The 19624-nt window shown below is 43.5% G+C and overlaps 1 protein-coding gene across 2 annotated transcripts in view; it reads left to right on the forward strand.

The window, feature by feature from the left end:
* The first annotated feature begins 271 nt into the window (after nt 1–271).
* The window catches only part of PARVB (parvin beta), a 56564-nt gene continuing 37211 nt past the window's right edge, over nt 272–19624 (forward strand). The window contains exon 1 of one of the 2 annotated variants that reach the window (XM_063134333.1): nt 272–413. In XM_063134333.1, coding sequence (XP_062990403.1) covers nt 299–413 — 115 coding nt within the window. In that variant the 5' untranslated portion in view covers nt 272–298. Of the gene's footprint in view, nt 414–14233; nt 14324–19624 lie in introns of those variants that run through there. The other variant, XM_063134335.1, reaches the window with a different exon arrangement.

Here is a 19624-nt window from a genome sequence, read left to right on the forward strand (position 1 = left end):
AGCGGCGGCCTGAGCCCACCCCCTCCATCCCAGCCCCTTCCCTGGGCGTGATGCGCCCTCCTTCCTCGCTTCCTCCGGGGGCTTGCTGCCTTCCCACGCCGGTGAGCCTGCTGGAAAGTGGAGCGAGGGCGGCGCCCGGGGCTGCCACCGCCACCGCCGAGCCCGGCGCCCGCCCCATGTAGCCCAGGGGCGCTTCGCTTCGCTTCCCGGCTGCAAAGCGCACGACGCGAAGGAAGCGCGCAGGACCCCCTCGCCCCCCATTCCTGCCCCTCGCTCGGATCCCCCACTCCCCGCCCCGATGTCCTCCACTCCCGTGCGGTCGCCCACCCTGCGGCCCCATCGGATGAAGAAGGACGAGTCTTTCCTGGGCAAGCTCGGGGGCACGCTGGCCAGGAAGAAGAAAGCCAAAGAGGGTGAGTGCAGGAGGAAGGGCGCAGCGCCGGGGGAGCACGAGCCGGGCTGGGCCATCACGCCTCTTGCCCCAACGGACCCGCCGCCACGCTGGGGAAACCAGGGTCGGGGGTGGGGTGGGGGAGACCGGCGGAACGATTCCCAAGTGGGATGCAAGTGGCTTCTATCTCACCAAGGGAAAAAAGCCAACGTAAGTCCTACTTCGAGTAGCCCCATGGAAATGAATGAGACTTAAGTTACTCTAGACTAGGGCCATAGCCAGACCTGAGGTTTATCCCAGGATTGTCCTGGGGTCAATCCTGTTCAACTAAGTGCCACACAGGGCATCCAGCGCTCAGGCAGGGACAAACCCGGGATGATCCTGGGATAAACCTTAGGTCTAGCTGTGGCCTAAGTTAAGTCCCATTCATTTCAATGGCGCTACTCTAAGTAGGACTTATGTTGGATTTTACCCTAAACGTGCTCCTGTATGTGGCTACCCCGATGTAAGTCCCTGTCAGTTCAATGGGCTTACTCCTAGGAAAGTCTGTATAGTTATCACAGCCTTAAAATGCTACATCAAACTTTGCCCCCCCCCCACTTCCATCCTTTGATTTCCCAGTCCCACCATCTCCATCTTTATTATTTCCCGTTGTCTCAAAACTTTCATCACCCCATTTTATTTCTGGCTGGCAGTGGGACAATGCAGTGGGAAAGGCATTGATGGAGACTTTCACGTGTGCTTTGTTTTGCCTCCCTTAATTCAGAAGAGTGTCTTTTTACATGCAGCGATGAAGAAGGCAGATTTGTATAAAAATGGTCATGCTGGACTATGGGGGCCAGCTAGCATAGTGGCTAAATTGGAAAGTCTCCGGGTGAAATCTAATTTCAGTTGTGAACTGAGGGGGACAAGGCTTGGGTAAGCCACTGTCCATGGGCCTGAGGCCATAGCTAGACCAGGCCTATATCCCGGGATTGTCCCGGGATCGTCCCTGTGCATCCGAATGACACACGGGATCCCGGGAGCAGGCAGGGACGACCCCTCCATTTACCTGGATAATCCTTGGGTCTAGCTAAGGCCTGAATCTCATCCTGTCTGTAACATGGGGGTATTAATACTGCCCTTCTATAGTGGATTGCTGTAAGGATAACTGAGATAATATATGCAAAATAATAATATAGTATGATACGCCATGAGTGTCCTTTAGTGCTTTACAGAACAGCATAAGCAAAACAAGACAGGTCTCCGTCCCAAGGGGCATAAAATCTGATTTCAACAGTAGGGTGATTCTGCAGACCAAACTGGATGTGGTGATCGATACGATGATTCTGGTAGGGCTTCTGCAGAACTGTGAAAGGCACAGAGCAAGCAGATATTTGTGACTCTCCATGCTAGGAAAAGCTTCACCTGCTGGATTTGTGATTGATTTTTCCGCTCTAGAAATGATGGTGCCCAAAAAAGGGTTGTTAACTGTCTCTTTGCTTTCCCTTGGCAGGGATCCTGTTGACATTGGCAGGTGAAGCCCTTCCTGGCACGGTATTTCAGTGATGGGAAAAGCTTCACTTTTCAAACATGGTTATACAGCTGCTAAAGCCACAGTAGCCCCTTCAGGGAAATGAACCTGGCAAACCTGATGCCTAAAAGGGTGCTTGTGATTAGTGAAGGAGAGAGATTTTGTTCCTAAGTTTCAGAGAGTTTAATTCTTTGTAATCGTTTATGAATTTCAAATCGTAGCCAAGACATCTGGAAAGGATGTACTTCTTCATGCACTGTGGAGTAGTAACCTGAAGGAATTCAGAACCAGAAGATGTGGTGGCCGCTGCTAAATCTGGATGCGATCCTGTGCGTATTTTGACAAAGAAAAGGCTGTGTTGCAGCACAGAGCGTTTCTGTTCAGGGATTCAATTCTCTTCCAGAATATTCCATTTCCTTCTCTCTCTCTCTCTCTCCCTCCTTGGCTTTCTATTATTTGCCTGTCCAACAGTCAGACAGCATTCTGTGGCCACTTTGTTCGGGAAGACTCTTGGGGCTCCTTAGAAGTTTATCAGGTAGTGCTCACTGACACGGTCAGTAAAGATGCAGGGGAATACGGCGTGTGTTTTAGGATTCCCTCTCCATTTGCACAGGGCAATACAAAGTCCAATGGTCTGATCAGTGTCTGGCATGAATCTAGTGTGGTCCCTAGAACATTGGCCACAAAGATGTCTGTGGCTGATACTCAGAGGTTCCTCAGTGGGCATCAGTATGGAAAAAGTGTACCCTGAAGATAGAAAGTGTGAAACCACAGATCTAGAGTCACTTCAAAAGTATCGGTGTGTGCCAGCTGTGATGACTGGCATGTGGAGGTGATATGAAATGGCTCCACATGGAGACTGTCTTCACATGGGAAGCAGTTACTGTACAACCAGCTTATCCCATTTACTGGGCAACTTTCTCCACATCACAGACCTTCCCCCACTCCACCCTTACTGTAATATGGGGGGAAACACCTGCTCCACGTGGCAACCCAAAACACATAAATGCTCGTCACATGAGGATAGCTGCTGCATGGAGCAATTTACAGCACAATCTTCTAAGTAGAATTTTGCATGTCTCCTCGGAAGCAAAATTCAGTCTTACGTGCATCATGTAACTGCAATATGACACCTGTATATAGGCTAGGCAAAATGCCAGATAAGTTCCTGCAAGCAGGAATTAGCCTAATACGTTTAAAGTGATTGACTGCATTAAGTGTTAAGAAAATAAAACTGCACTGCAGTAAAATTAACTTGTAAGAGCCATCATTCCCAGTGAGTGTATGCTCATTGGCTAGAACACTGGAAGGAGTCGGATTTATTTTGGAAAAGAGAGAGCTGCGTTAGACAGCACCATGTACATTGATGGTGCTATATAAATAAATAATAATAATAATAATAGACTGAGCTACGGTACTTCTCCATTGGTACATTTCTCTGGGCATTTAGTAGACTATGTTTTGTCATGCGCCTTTGAAAGTCAAAGGGCTGAAGACTGTTTATTACTAGTTGGAAATTAGAAACCTAGGAAAGTGGTCGTGAATATCCCAGAGAGGGTAGGCTACCACAACCCCCGGGGTAAAAGTACAATCATACATTGATTTTGTTCAGGCTTTTAAAAATAGTGTAAAATTCCTAATTGATTCCAGTAGGAATGCTTTTGGGGCCATTTCCCCCATCCCGTCGCCCTCTGCTTCAAAACTAATAGATAAATATAACAATGCTCAAAATGGCTACAATCTGCTGGCAGGAAATCCAGCTATCGCTTCCTTTTAGTTGAGTCTGTTTTGATCTCCAGCTGATCAGAATTTTTGCCTTTGATGTATATGTAAAAGACTGGAGGAAAGGCAGCCGTACCTTGTGAATAGCTATTAAGGGTAACTCACTATAGAATGCTCTGGCCCAGGCCGTAGCTAGACCTAAGGTTTATCCCAGGATTGTCCTGGGGTCAAACCTGTTCATCTAAGTGCCACACAGGGCATCCAGTGCTCAGGCAGGGACAAACCCTGGTCTAGCTATGGCCCCAGTTTAAGAAAAACGGACCTAACACCTGGCACCTTGTTACTGGGCTTCCTTGCCTACGTGTGCACTGTCGGCAAGCTGGGCTTGGTGGTCCTGGTGCGCACAGCATGGCAGCTGTGGTTTAGATGTGGAGCCAACCTAGGGCGACCATATGGAAAAGAGGATAGGGCTCCTGTATCTTTAACAGGGAATTTTAAAGGGAATTCCAGCAGGTGCCATTTGTATGCATGCAGCATCTGGTGAAATTCCCTTTTCATCACAACAGTTAAAGCTGCAGGAGCCCTGCCCTCTTTTGTATCTGGTCGCTCTACAAAAGAGGACAGGACTCCTGCAGCTTTAACTGTTGTGATGAAGAGGGAATTTCACCAGATGCTGCATGCATACAAATGACACCTGCTGAAATTCCCTTTTCTATGCAACTGTTAAAGATGCAGGAGCCCTATCCTCTTTTCCATATGGTCGCCCTAGGTTGGCTCCACATCTAAACCACAGCTGCCATGCTGTGCTCACCAGGACCACCAAGCCCAGCTATACTAGAGTGACCAGATTTAAAGAGGGCAGGGCACCTGCAGCTTTAACTGTTGTGATGAAGAGGGAATTTCACCAGGATCTCCATATATACAAATAACACCTGCTGAAATTCCCTTTTCTATGCAACTGTTAAAGATACAGAGGCCCTGTCCTCCTTTTCATAGGGTCACCCTACCTTAAGCATTTTGACTTAAATAGAAATCCAGCCGGGCTCACTGGGACTAATTTAGGATTCTAGCCAGGTGGTGCCTCATCCTGTACATGTTTACTCAGAAGTAATTCCCACTGAGTTTAGTGGGACTTACTCAGTGGCACAGCCCGTTTAGGGTTGCATCGTTCATTGTCTTGAACAGGATAGCTATTAATTTTGAGAAGATAAGTATAAGCATTTGGCTTCCAAATGTGGATCAAAGGAAGTTGCTTCCTCCTCCCTGCCCGCCAGTCCCCAGCTTCCTAGCTTGCAGCGTTTCCTTTCATTATTAACATCTTAAAATACAGGTTTGCAGATGTTATTCCAGAACTTTTTTTTCTAGAGCTGTAAAACAATATGCACTAAGCAAGGGTTGAACTTGTGCCGGTGCTTCCCAGTAGCAATGGTTAGACTCACCTTGGTCCAATTTATAATTAATCTCTATGTTGGATCATTGTTCGGTTCTCACCTCTCTGCCAGATTAATTGTGAGTAGGCTTGTGTCGTCCCCCCAAACTTCTGATAGTGGAGAGTCATTGATCTCCCCCACCCCCCCGGGCTAAAAATGAGAGGCACAGTTTGCAGTGACTCTTACAGATGTGTAACAGGTAGTCCCCTCTGAGTGTCAGGGTTTGTGAGCGATGGAATGATCAAACTGCACCAGGTACTAAAATAGGGAAGAATTCCTTGCCCTAGTGAACTTATTGGAGGGTGGCATGGCCAGAACAGTGAATCATGCAGGGACACAGCAAGAAGCCCTTTTGGGTACATACTCACAGGAGGCTGTAACATTTGTTTCTCAGGGTACACTGACAGTTCTCTCATGTATACTATTGACCTACGCACGAAGTTTGGAAACTGTTGTGTGAACCTGCTGGCATGCGTGGAACCCTTTCCTTTCGCTACTTGCCTTTAAAACATCCACCCTGGTCTTTCCCTTACAGGGAACCTAGGCAGGGAATTTACACATTATGTTGTCCATGTAAAATGAGTTCCCAGGGTCAGCTGGGACTCCTTGCTTATAGGATTATATGAATCAGTTCTTGCAAATATATTCCCATAGGTGAATTCGATGACAGATGAATGCTATATTGTTAGTTTGAAGGTCTTTCTTTCTGGGAGCCTAAGAGTTTGCCAAAATACCTTTTAACCAAGCACACATAGTCAGCAATGTTGGATTCTACTTTCCGGGTATTTACTGCCGCACACAGTGACTGCCAAGTGTGGGTTTTGCTGAGTCTGACTATTATTTTGCCAGGTTTTATTACAGCTGTAGCTTTTTGGTTACGGAAGTCTTCTCATTCAAATTGTTGTGTCTTTTCTTCTTTAATTGACTGGGAACAAAGTGATTTACAGTAGTAAGCAACATTCTGCTTTTCTGTTTTCATTTTATAGGACTAGCTATACCAACACAGCTGAATTTGGTTTTGGGCTTATAAAGTCATATGTGTCAGGGGGAACAGAAGGGATTACACATGCAGAAAGGGGAGGAATGAACAAAAGGAGTTACATATATTTAGCCATAGTTACAGTTGGGAATAAGAACTAAGGGGTCAAATGAAAATGCTTAATGAAAAAGCTGGGTTTTGTGGAGCAGGAAAAGAGAACATTGTGTAAAGTAACATTAAACAGTCCTTTTGAACATGTACAGAATATTCCCACCACCAATCAGCAACTACATATGGAAAGGGATAAAATCAGTGGGAAAACACAAACGTTGCATGCAGAAGGTCCCAGGTTCAAGGCCCGGCACTTCCAGTTAAAAGGATCTTTGGGACATTACACCTGTTGTGTAAATGTGGCATACTTGGAATCGTGAAGGTGTTTTTTTTTAATGGTGTGTGCATAAGAGTTCCATAAGATGCGAGGAATGAAAAACATGATGGGGCAATCCATCAAGTTGTCTGAAATATAGGAAATTAGTACTAGGTAATTAATACTAGAATGAGTGTTTTTCCTATAAATTATCACACACACACACAAAGGTTCTAGCCTTAATGGAATATAAGGCTATCAATGGCTACTAGCCCTGTTGGTTGTGTGCTCTCTCCAGTATTTGAGGCAGTAAGCCTGTGTGCACCAGTTGCTGGGGAACATGGGTGGGAGGGTGCTGTTGCACCATGTCCTGTTTGTTCATCCCTGGCCGATGGCTGGTTGGCCACTGTGTGAGCAGAGTGCTGGACTAGATGGACCCTTGGTGTGATCCAGCGTCAGGGCGCTTCTGATGTTCTTAAGCTGATGTTAAAAGCAAAGTTAAGGGCAAAGATATGTAAAAATTTAATACAAAACCAATAAATTAAAAATAATATTTTTACATAGGGGCACTTGTGGTTCCAAATTTTACATCCAACGAATTATTAAAATAGTGCTTTCTTTTCAAGTGGCCATATGCGTTTTGACCATACAGCCTTCAGTGGCCAAATGTCTAGGCTTGTATGCACATAAGACCTTTATCAAATGGGGCTGATTGCTTTATATCCTTCTCAAGTAAAATCATCAGTACACACCAGTAGAACGTTTCAATTCCAGTCAAGCCCCAACTGTAGCATACTGCGTTAGAAAAAGCCGTTTTCTGTAAATTAGCCCATCTTCCTTATGTAACCTGCTTTCTCTGGATGGGATGCAGCATGTCTAGCTGCCTGCATTGGGGTGATCCTGCAAGATCTTGGCGAGCTTTGGCTGGTATTTTGTGGCACTGTCCAGTAGAGGGCACAAGGCATCCCTTCGGTCCAAGGGGTTGCCTTACGTTTGTTTTCCCTATGCAAATGTACTCTTTTATTTTATCTTTTTATTATTTGCTGGGAAACGTTAGTAATCAATTCATGATTTCTCTGGATTATTTTCTATAAGGTCTTTGGCTTTAACCCTTGCCCCATATTCTCAGTGTAACCAAGGTTAGGGATGTATAACTATATTTTACTCTGTACAGCACCATGTACATTGATGGTGCTATATAAATAATAATAATAACAATAACAATAACAATAATAATAATAATAATAACCTTACAAGGTTGTTACTTGAGATAACCCCCTATCATAAAAAATGTAATCCATGAAATACTTATTGTGAGATATACGTGACAACATTTCCCACTGTTGTCAAAACTGTGTATTCAGAGTTTCTTTCCATTTAATTTGATCTTCAACAGAGTTCCAATGTATATGTCAAGCTTTTATTAAATGCAATTTAAAAAAGGAAGCATTTTGTCTTGAGTCAACTTTCTTTTTACCAAAATTGTAGCAGGTAAAAACTTGAGGAGAAGATCCTTGGCTATTAATCCATTGGTAATAGTACCATTGTACTAAATCTTTTGGGATGAGGGAGACTAATACAAGAGTTCAAATGGAGCTTGATATTTCAGGTGTTCTGTTTTTTAAATTCAAGTAAATTTGAGTTCCTGGCTGGTACAATGACTCACAGAATTGTTGGGATTGAGTAATAAAGAGATTGGTAAATATGGGAGTGTGATTAGGACAGCTTTAAGCATCCTGTTGCTACAATACAATCTAAAATGTTGAATTGTGAAATCTAAAACTTAGAGACAAACTTTGAGAAGCTGACACATATATTGTCTTATAATGGCTTCCTCCAGTTGCAGTTGCTATGGCTAGAATAATACAGAACTAGTAAATATTCTGCAGAGACTCAATTTATAAGCTATCCTGTGTCACATAATTAAGATGACAAGGCAATTAATTATTGTCAGAAGGAGTGATTAAGCAATGTGCAGAACAATTCTATGCATGTTTATGCAGAAGAAAGGCCCATTGAAGCTTCTTCCTAGTAAGTGTGTTTTGAATTGCAGAGTTAGGTTGAGGGGTTGGCTTGCGAGTGGATTGCTATATTATTTGTGCAGATGTAATTTTTCATTAAAAAAAAAAAGTAACGTGTGTGTAAGGAGATTCCCAGCAAGCTCATATGTCTGAACTGAACCATACATGCCAAATAGCTGTGGAGAACTCCTGCTTTTGTGGTATTTCCATTTTAGCTGGAGAGTGTATCAGCAAATGTATATTACAGAAGTTGGAAATGATAGTGGCGATAGACTTTTACTTGGTGTGTTGGCAAATCCCTCAGGCTAGAATTTCCAGATGAACATGAAGAGAGGCTCTGGAGCGCTGATGTTTGGGATGTACAATTCAAACAGCAGTTAAACCAAACGAATCCAATGGAATCATTGCTTGTGTTGAGACTTACTCTTCACTAGATTTTCAAAGAGGGCTCTATGCACATGTACTCTTTCTGCCTCCCAACACCCCCACCCCCTCCTCCTGACTTTTCTCAGACTCTGCTTAATTAGTTATGCCCCTGCTTTGCAGGAAACCATCGTTTGCTATTATATCCCAGCCAGCCAACTATGGTTTATGCTTGCCTGGCAAACCAGGAGCGAGTGCAAACTATAGTTTGTAGGTCAGATGGGATGATGATGATGATGATAATAATAATAATAATAATTTTTATTTATTTATTTCTTACTCGCCTCTCCACCTGGCTCGAGGCGGGGAACAAGAGTGAATATAAAACACATAAAAACTGATTAAAAACATAATGTACATGATTAAAACATCCTAAAAACATTCTAAAATTTCACTGGATATACTTGCTAGAATAGATCAGTCTTTATTGCTTTTTTAAATACTAAAAGACTGTCAAGTTGACGAATCTCCTCCGGCAGGCCATTCCACAGTCTCGAGCAGCAGAAGAGAAGGTCCTCTGGGTAATACCTGTCAGCCTAGCTTTGGCTGACTGAGGTAGATTCTTCCCAGAGGACCGGAGTGTGCGGGGCGGATTGTACGGGAGAAAGTGATCCCGCAGGTAACCTGGACCCAAACCATGTAGGGCTTTACAGGTGATAACCAACACTTTATACTTCGCCCGGAAACTAATTGGCAGCCAGTGAAGAGATTTTAAAACTGGTGTTAAACTGGGAAACTATGGCCGTAGCTAGACCTAAGGTTTATCCCTGGATCATCCAGGGGGTCAAACCTGTTCATCTAAGTGACACACAGGGGTTCCCGTGCTCAGGCAGTGGTGAACCCTGGATGATCCCAGGATAAACCTTAGGTCTAGCTGTGGCCTATGTTTACTGTAAACCAGGATAAGAAGTTTATAATGTCCTCACCTCACATGTGGAGGCAGGGGAGGAGGAAATGTGTGAGCCCAGGGATCGCACACCTACTTGTGCTTACAATGGGAATTTGCTGTTATGTCTTGTTGTTGCTTGTTCTTCTTCTTCCTGGCTTTCCTGTTGAGATACAGCTACCACCCTCCTACTAAGCTCTTGTCTTCATCCGCTGTTATGCTGTCTAGAAACAATGAGTCAAAATGTCACCAGGAGGACGTTTGCTGTTCTTTCTGATACAATTTTCAAACCACCCTGCTGGATTAGGAGAAGGCTGGGCTGCAGTGATAACGCAGTTGGAAAAACTCGTGCCAAGAAACGAACTCGGAAAGCATAAGGGAAAAAAAACCTCTAGAATTGTCAAAGAAAATTGAACACCTCTTCTGTTATCACAGACTCATTGAAACCTATTTGCTACCCAAGCCCATTAACTATTGAAGTGTCAGGAAAAGAGAGTGCTGAAACAAAGTAACTTGGGTTGCTAACCAGCTGATATTTTACTGGTTTTATCAGTAAAACTTTTTTTTTTATCAAATAGCTAGTGTCTGAAAGCCAGGAAATATCAGATTCTGCCAGTGACCTCCCAGATTTTCCCATAATCCTTCAGATCCTCTCCACCTCTAGCCTGCTAACTTTTCTCCTTCCCTTCCCTTAATTTGTAGCCCTGAAAGAAGTAATCGGATTGTAAATTCAGTCATTTATTGGCTGGGTTCACACAACATGCTAACCAACCCAGTCTGCGTTGTGGTGGAACTGTGGGTTATCTTGCTGTCTGAATACAGCACTTTTTTCACAAGGTGGGCTGTCATGTTGTTTACATGCAGTGCTTTTTTCGCAGGGTGAATTATCATGTTTGAACGCAGTGCATTTTCCTCAGGGTTGCTCAGTAACCATGCGGTGTGGCTTGTCGATCACCCTGAACAACCCAACAATATGCCAATGAGTTCTCAAGGTGGTTTGTTCGAGAAAAATAAACCTTACTACATGGTTAACAGGCCACCCTATGGAAAATGTGCTGCGTCTAGACAACACAGTAATCATGGTGGGTTAGCATATTGTGTGAACCGAGCAGTTGTAAATTATTTTACAGTAGCTTATGGTTAGTGTTAGACAAATATTGGGCCCTCACTAAGGCATGAAAGCTCAGTGGGTGACCTTGGGCCAACCACTCTCTCTCTCTCTCTCTCTCTCTCTCTCTCTCTCTCTCTCTCTCTCTCTCTCTCTCTCAAAGCCAAATGTACTTCACAGGATTATTACGAGAATATAAAGAAAGGGTTGAACTATATGTCTTGCTTAGTTCCTTGGAAGAAGGGTGAGATGTAAATGTAATAAATATGGTGTAATATAAGCCATCTTTATGTGTCTGCGTGTGCGTTTGTTAAACAGTTTACCTGAAAGACCTCCTTTTCCCATATGGATCTGCCGAACCCTAAGATCTTCAGAGGCCCTGTCCTGAGTTTTCCCACAAAATGGGGTGAGGTGGGAGTCTTACTGGGGAGAGAGGTTTTTTTTAAAAGTTGTGGCACCTTCTTATGGAACAGCCTCCCCAGAGAGGCTGGCTTGGTGCTATCTTTATTGTCTCTTTGGCCCAAGGTGAAGGCCTCTTTATTCTTCTGGGCCTATTGAATAACTTAGGTCTTTTAGTCTAGGCCTCTCACCTTAAAATTATGTGTTTCTAATTGTGTTTTCTTTAGTTTTAATAGTTTTTTTTACTGTTTTGATACTGTTTTTAAACTTTGTATTTGTTTGTGAACTGCCCAGAGAACTTTTGTTATAGTGCAAGTATGTAAATATAGTAATAAATAAATAAAATAATAATAATAATAATATTTCAAAATTTTATACGGATTTTGTAATATGCAGATCTTTACATTTTTAGTTAAAAGGAGCATAATTAAAAGGAAGATGATTAAACAACTGAAAAATCTAGTTTGTTAAAATCCGTAGTTCCAACAAATAAAACAAAGACTGTATTTCCTGCATCTCATTTGAGATTGAAGACACAGGGCCTTGCTAGACCTACCTTGCAATCCGGTGGTGAGGAGGGGCCAGACCGCGCTAGAAGTAGCGTGACCTGTTGGCCCCGTCTACACGCGAGACGCGACGGGGCCTAGGAAAGCCCCATCGCGTCTGCTATTTTGTTTAAACTTAAAGGGGCCACATGCGCAGGAGCGCACCACCAGTACAGGTAAGGTTTTTTTGTGTGAAAATAATAGTGGTCCCCCATCCCCTTCTGCTGATCTTCCCTCCCCCCCGACCTCCCCTGGCCTTCAGATCCCCCTCTCCCCCCTATGCCCCCACCTGCCGTTTCCCGGTGTTGTTGCCGCCGCCGCCGATGTCCCCAGCCGCTGTTTCCCGCTGACGATGACGATGTCCCCAGCTGGCATTTCCTGCTGTCGTCATATCTCCTGGCCTGTGCACATCGGTGGCGACAGCGGGAAATGGCCCCTTCCAACTCTGCTATTCTATGATTCTATGACATGGGGGGGAGAAGGGGGGATCGGAGGCCAGGGGTGGTCGTGGGGGGGGGGGGGAGATCGGCGGAAGGGGACGGGGGACGGGAGTGCTGCAGCCTGTCCACCACTTTTCCCAGCTACTTGGCTTTAAGTGCGGTAGCCAGGAAAAGCAGCGGGACGGTCCACTCTCCCGCGGTCTCGGCCTCAGCCTGACCTTAGTGTGGTGCCAGGGCAGCATGAGGCCGGGATCCCTTGTGCGTCGTTTGGACACACAGGGCTTCGCACGGGCCTCGCACTGCGCTAACCTCTGGCCTAGCAAGGCCCACAGTGAGATGATTGTGGGCCTATGTGATGGCTACCAAAAGCAGCAACCCCACATCTCCTCCTCTTCCTCAGGTAACGCATAGTACAACCTTCCCCCAACCTGGTGCCCTCCAGATGTGTTAGATTACAACTCCCATAATCCCTCAGCCAGTTATGCAAGCAACAGCCATTGAATCAGAGCGGAGGGCAGGGAACCCCGAAGAGCCAAGTTACTGTATCACACATTTTGTTGTCGTAAGTAGTGCTGTGCGGAATCCTGTCCCCTATTTTTGGGAACTTTTTCTCTCACTGGCTACATGTAAAAAGTTATGTGGAGACCCTGCCCCCCTCCCCAAGGAGAAAATTCTCAGAAATTCTTACCTCTCGGCCTCTTTTGACAGAGTTTTTACTTTCCCCCCGTCCCCCACAAAATGCTGAAAATGGAATAATCGAAAGTTCTGGCACAGCACTAGTACTAAATACTGGTAGACAGGAGGAGATACACGGTTGCTTGTTTCCTCAAGCAGTTCCAGTTCCAAGTTTTTGTAGGCCCTCAGATAAGGTAACTTCACTAGACCGCTTTAGTATGGAAAAATTAGATCATGCAAACTGAGAATTCTCACACATTGTCTCAGACTTTTCTGGGTGCTACGTGTTCAAAGTGTGAATGGCAGCACTATTGGGCCAATGGGCTTCCTTGTAGGACTTTTGGGCCCAGCCTTGCAGCCCTCTGGATCCGGCCATCATGTTTAATTCTGCTCTCAGGTGGTTTTTGACAAGTGAATCCAATATAAACTTCTCCTGTTAACCTTCAAAGCTTTTCACGGTCTAGCTCCTTCCTATCTCTCCTCTCTCATCTCACACTATTGCCCCGCTCGTGCTCTTCGCTCCTCTGATGCCATGTTTCTCGCCTGCCCAAGGGCCTCTACTTCCCTTGCTCGGCTCCGTCCATTTTCTTCTGCTGCCCCTTACGCCTGGAACGCTCTTCCAGAACATTTGAGAACTACAAGTTCAATCACAGCTTTTAAAGCTCAACTAAAAACTTTTCTTTTTCCTAAAGCTTTTAAAACTTGATGTTGTGCAGACTTTATACTGTTAGTTTTACCCTACCCTGTGCCTGCTTACCCTACCCTGTGCCTGTTTGCATTCTCTTCCCCTCCTTATTGTTTCATTATGATTTTATTAGAATGTAAGCCTATGCGGCAGAGTCTTGCTATTTACTGTTTTACTCTGTACAGCACCATGTACATTGATGGTGCTATATAAATAAATAAATAATAATAATAATGGTAAAAAAGAGAAGCAAATGGTCTTGTCAAGTATCAATGAGCTATTGTTAAACGATATTGGAAAAAGTCAGATATTTCAGAGGGCCACAAAGCCCTGTAAGGTTGTCCTACCTAACAATGATACCTTGATGCATTTGGAAAAAAGTAGGCCCACTTGGTACTCTTGCTTTGGAGTCATACATGATAGTACAAGTAGCAAGTAAATTGGCTACCCAGTTTGGTTAGTTTGTACACTGCCTTGGAAAAGAGGCATACAAATAATGCCCACAAATTAGAGAAGTGTGGAAAACTTGTGTGTGTGGTTTCTTAGTGTTTTATCATCTTTTGCTCAGCTTTCCTGCAGAGTCACTTGTGTTGCTCGCAGTATTTATATTCTTAGAATTCTTAGGAATTGTCCTACAGAAGATCTTGCAAGTAAAAGTTGCTGTTGGGCTTTTGCAAGCAGTGGTGGAAACTTCTCTTGTACTTTCTCTCTGCCCCTCGGAGTGACCATCTTTTTAGCAGTGAGTGCTCTTGCCTTGTCTTGTAGGGATTTATTTCTCTTCCCTCTTGATTGGGAAGGCATTTAAACAATTAATTTATCTATGTGCCCTTTTGTGTCCTATATATATCCAAAGACTTATGGTTGGAAACTTGGATTATCCAGTTTGATAGGGAACTCATCAGTTACTTTTCTGCTGTTGACTTGTTGGTTGATTTTGAGTAGGCTGCTACGGGCCCTTTGGGGCTTGATTAGATAGGATGACCATATGAAAAGGAGGACAGGGCTCCTGTACCTTTAACAGGGGATTTTAAAGGGTGTCATTTGTATGCATGCAGCATCTGGTGAAATTCCCTTTTCATCACAACAGTTAAAGCTGCAGGAGCTTTAACTGGTCACTCTACAAAAGAGGACAGGACTCCTGCAGCTTTAACTGCTGTGATGAAGAGGGAATTTCACCAGGTTCTCCATATATACAAATGACACCTGCTGAAATTCCCTTTTCTATGCAACTGTTAAAGATACAGGAGCCTTGTCCTCCTTTTCATATGGTCACCCTAGTTTATAGCAGTCACCAGTCTGTCCTAATCCTATTCCAGTTCCAGCTTGTTAAGAATGGAGGGCTGACGTTGTTTTGCACATTCTAAAAGCAAAGCTGCTAAGACTTGGTTTAGTCTAGGAGTATTGAACCTCTTTTAGGCCTTAGCTAGACCTAAGGTTTACCCCAGGATCGCTCCGGGGTCGTCCCTGCCTGTTCCCGGGATCCCCTGTGTGTCATTTACATGAACAGGGATGACCCCGGGACGATCCCGGGATAAACCTTAGGTCTAGCTAAGGCCTTAGTCTTAGGGCCTAATTTAATTAGGGGAGAAGCGGGAACATAGGGAAGGGGTGTGGCCATTTGGGGAATCTTGGAGGGCTGGATTTGGCCCTGAGGCCTGAAGTTCAACACTCCTGGTTTAGCTTAATTCACAATAATCTGATAAAAACGGAATGATTGTGCTTTGGGCTAGGTGGCTGTGAAGGGGGTCGCTCATTATTTGTTTTTAAACAGTCCCCTCCTGGATATGTTTCTTAATAAGGAAACTAAAGATGGGCAAACTGATATGAAGCCTTCTTTGTGAGGTTTTTTATCCGCCCCCAGGGTGGATAAAAATCAATGATATTTTAAAATAAAATTTAAAAAATTGTTTTTTTTAATTTAAATCAGATTTTTTAAAAATAAAATGTTTTGAGGAAAAATCTATCTAAAGATAGTTTTGTCTTTAAGATACATTATAGTCCAAAGGTTATTCATCATGAAATAAGGATTAGTTTTTAATTATTTCGCATGAGGCTGTATATTCATGCAATGTTTAAATTTTTGGGTAAATGAATTCCATTAATCCATTCTCAATGTCATGCTCTTTCAGAGGTTTCTGTAAGATTATTGGGCAATTTTTCTCTCTTGAAGATATTATCACAGATGCTTGGTTTTACAGTTCTCAAAACTGTGAATTTGTGTCTGCAGAGATCACAATCCCATTGTTCCTTTGCAAATCTATGTAGACAGAATCAACTCCTTACCTCTTACGTGCTAAGTTTCAAAAAATTCATTGAATATAGTGCACTTTTTTGGGGGGGGGGAGTCACGTGGGAAGTGAGGCAGGTGGCTTTTAGGAGGAGGGCCTTCTCCGCTGTGGCTCCCCGGCTGTGGAATGAGCTCCCCAGAGAGGTCCACCTGGCGCCTACACTGTACTCTTTTCGTCGCCAGCTGAAGACCTTTTTATTCTCTTAGTATTTTAACATTTAATTTTAATTTTAATTTTAATTTTACTGTTCTAACTCTGTATTTTAATCTTATATCAATTTTTGCTGTGTGGTTTTCTCCTGGTTGTGCTTTTTATACTGTATTTTGTATTTGTGTTTTTAACCTGTTGGTTGTTTTTATTATGGTTTTAATTTTTGTGAACCGCCCAGAGAGCTTCGGCTATTGGGCGGTACAAAAATGTAATAAATAAATAAATAAATAAATAAATCGAGTCTTTCTGATGACTCATCATCTTTTAAATCATGATTTAAATCAAATTGATTTAAATCAAATCAACTGGGCTCATTCACAGACGGAAGTCAACACTTGATACTGCATCCATGAAGTGGTGGACATACATCTCTGAATTATTATGAAGATTTTTTAGATAGTAGTGCCAGGCCGTAGCTAGACCTAAGGTTTATCCCAGGATCATCCTGGGTTCGTCCCTGCCTGAGCGCTGGATGCCCTGTGTGGCACTTAGATGAACAGGTTTGACCACAGGACAATCCTGGGATAAACCTTAGGTCTAGCTACAGCCTCAGTGTACATGACCCTTTGCAAAGCGACTTGCCAGAAACACCTGGCACGAGGATCTTATGTTCAAAACTTTGCCAGAGGGGATGATTAAGAGAGCGGAGGGGAGGGGAGGAAGGAAGTGGCCAGGGTAGCAAGGGGTGAATATAGGGTGACCATGTGAAAAGGAGGACAGGTCTCCTGTATATTTAACAGTTGTATTGAAAAGGGAATTTCAGCAGGTGTCATTTGTATATATGGAGAACCTGGTGAAATTTCCTCTTCATCACACCAGTTAAAGCTGCAGGTGCCCTGCCTGCTTTTAAATCTGGTCACTCTAGTATAGCTCCTGCAGCTTTAACTGTGGTGATGAAGAGGGAATTTCACCAGATGCGACATGCGTACAAAAGACCCCTGCTGAAATTGCCTTTTCTATGCAACTGTTAAAGATACAGGAGCCCTGTCCTCCTTTTATGGTCACCCTAATACAAGCAAGTGCAGTTATGCAGATTTAGGCTTCCTTGCAGTTGGGGAAAGGGATTAAGAAGGTAATGCTAAAATATTTGTAGAAAAGATGGGAATTGATGGGGACTCCTATGCAACTTCTCTTGAAAGCAGATTTATTCCACTCGTCAATCTCAAAGCCCTTTGTAAAAATAAAAAAGCCAATTATTAGCAATGCAGTGACAGCCAAGAAGGTACAAAGGAGTGCAAAAACTGCATTGTGGTGATGCTCTTTTAGGTAAGTGTCAATTTCATTTCGTCTGCAATGGATGTGGTGGTTCTTCCCATTTTACAAATGAAGAAAATGGAGACAAAAGCCACTTGACGAATTGACTTTACTGCATGTTGTAAATAGCCGCTCGGCTGGTTTGCCTGTGGTGAATGAAATTCTGCAGATCACCAGGCTGAAAATCTTTGTAAGCTGGAGGAGAGCTGGTATTTGCTTTCTCTCCTGCCATTAATGTTCCAGAAATGACCAATGCATATATTAGCAGGCCGGGAGGCTAGAAGGAACAACCTCCATGGGCTAGTTACTTTCTTGGGCCATAGGATCAAACCTGTTCATCTAGGTGACACACAGGGGATCCAGTGCTCAGGCAGGGGCGAACCCTGGATGATCCCAGGATAAACCTTAGGTCTAGCTGTGGCTATGGACCTGTTTGCATGGTTGTTTTATTGAGTTGTCTTTGACAAGGCCACAAAGTTCAATGATGTAGTTCTCCAAGAGTATTTTATCTGGATCTGCCTTTTATGCTCTTTTAAAAGTCTGGCAGTTTACACACAGTAACCTGTAATTGGCTGTGAAATGGAGATCTCGGCTCAATAGGTCAGCGCTCCGTGGTGGCTTGATTTAGGCAGAAGACGCTGCAGCCAGAGTCCCATAATTAGCCATTCTATTCAGCAGCACCGTGACAGCTGCTGTTTTCCAATACTGTGAGGTTCAGACTTTGCATCAGAAATAACTGCAGCTAAAATTAAATCGCAGTTATCATCCGGCTTCTTTCTGAGCACCCAGATTACTGATTGACATTAAGGAGAAACTCATTTATTGGGGTAATTTAGTAAGCAGCTTCAATGAACCTTTAGGTGCTGATGGCTTTAAAGTTAGAGGGCGTAAATCTACTGTAAAACAGAAGTTGCTGTTGTTTGCCCAGGAGATATTATTTATTATTATTATTATTATTATTATTATTACTACTACTACTTTCGGAGGCATGCAAACACTTTTTTGTACTGGCAGGCTTTTGGAACTACTCTGGACCTGTGTTAATGTATTGGATTTTTTTTTTTATCTCGTACTGTTTTTAAATTTTTTAAAAAATGTTTTTAATTTCACTGCAGGTTTAATTCTATTTTAACTTTTGTAAATTTATATTTATATGTTTTAATTGTACATGTTTTAATCTTGTTAACCACCTTGAGTCCCAGTTCTGGGGAAAAGGGCATATATAAATAATAATAATAATAATAATAATAATAATAATAATAATAATAATAAATGCTTATGGTTTAAAAGCAAATATTTAATTTTCACTTCTATTTTAACATGGTAACTGAGGACCAGTTACTATGCAGTTTTCCCTGTGGATTCTTAACATGCTGGTCTGCTAATGTGGTGTAGTGGCTAGAGTGATAGACTGGGAGTCGGGAGATCCGGGTTCTAGTCCCCACTCGGCCATGGAAACCCACAAGGTGACTTTGGGCCAGTCACAGACTCTCAGCCCAACCTACCTCACAGGGTTGTTGTTGTGAGGATAACATGGAGAGGAAGAGGATTATGTACGCCTCCTTGGGTTCCTTGGAGGAAAAAAGGCGGGATATAAATTAAATAAATACATAAAATAATGTAGTGAACAAGGAATCATGTAATTTCCCCCCTTAGTGTCATTCCTTCATCCATATGATACTGAGGCATGGAGAAGTGCTGATGATAAATATTTTTTTAATTATTTATTCCTTTATGAATGCTGTATCCCATGCCCCTGAATAGAAATATTTCCAGAGTGGCTCACAATGTTGAAACAGTGTAAAATGTAGTCTCAAGAGACTGTTTGTTCACACAATCAAAGGAGTTGAGTGCTTGAGAATGTGTCACCAGGAGCATGTGCCACCAGGAGCAACATCTGGCATTTGGCACGCCATGGGTACCAGGCCACAAACTGTCCGGTACATGAAAGTTTCATATGTGCCACTGTCTGCTTCAGGGATGGCAGCTAAGACATGCAGGAGTTTTCCATGGTTGCCATGTGCTGAGGAGGTGGTGCGAGCTCATTCCAGGATGTGGTTTTGGCCCTGTGTGTAACCAGCACTATATCACAGTAGCTGGTTCTTAGCTTGCCAACGTGAGAATGCTCCAAATATTGTCTGAGTGACAAAAACTTCAAGCAGAGCATGTTTGATTTGTAAGGGTGCACATAGAGCTCTTCAGGACACATTAAGTGGTCTGCAGTCTTGAACTTGAGACTAGGCTTTGGGGGGACCTGAGGCAGGGGACAGGTTAGTGTCTGCTCTATA

This window comes from Elgaria multicarinata, chromosome 9, assembly GCF_023053635.1.
Source record: "Elgaria multicarinata webbii isolate HBS135686 ecotype San Diego chromosome 9, rElgMul1.1.pri, whole genome shotgun sequence".
Classification (NCBI taxonomy): domain Eukaryota; kingdom Metazoa; phylum Chordata; class Lepidosauria; order Squamata; family Anguidae; genus Elgaria; species Elgaria multicarinata.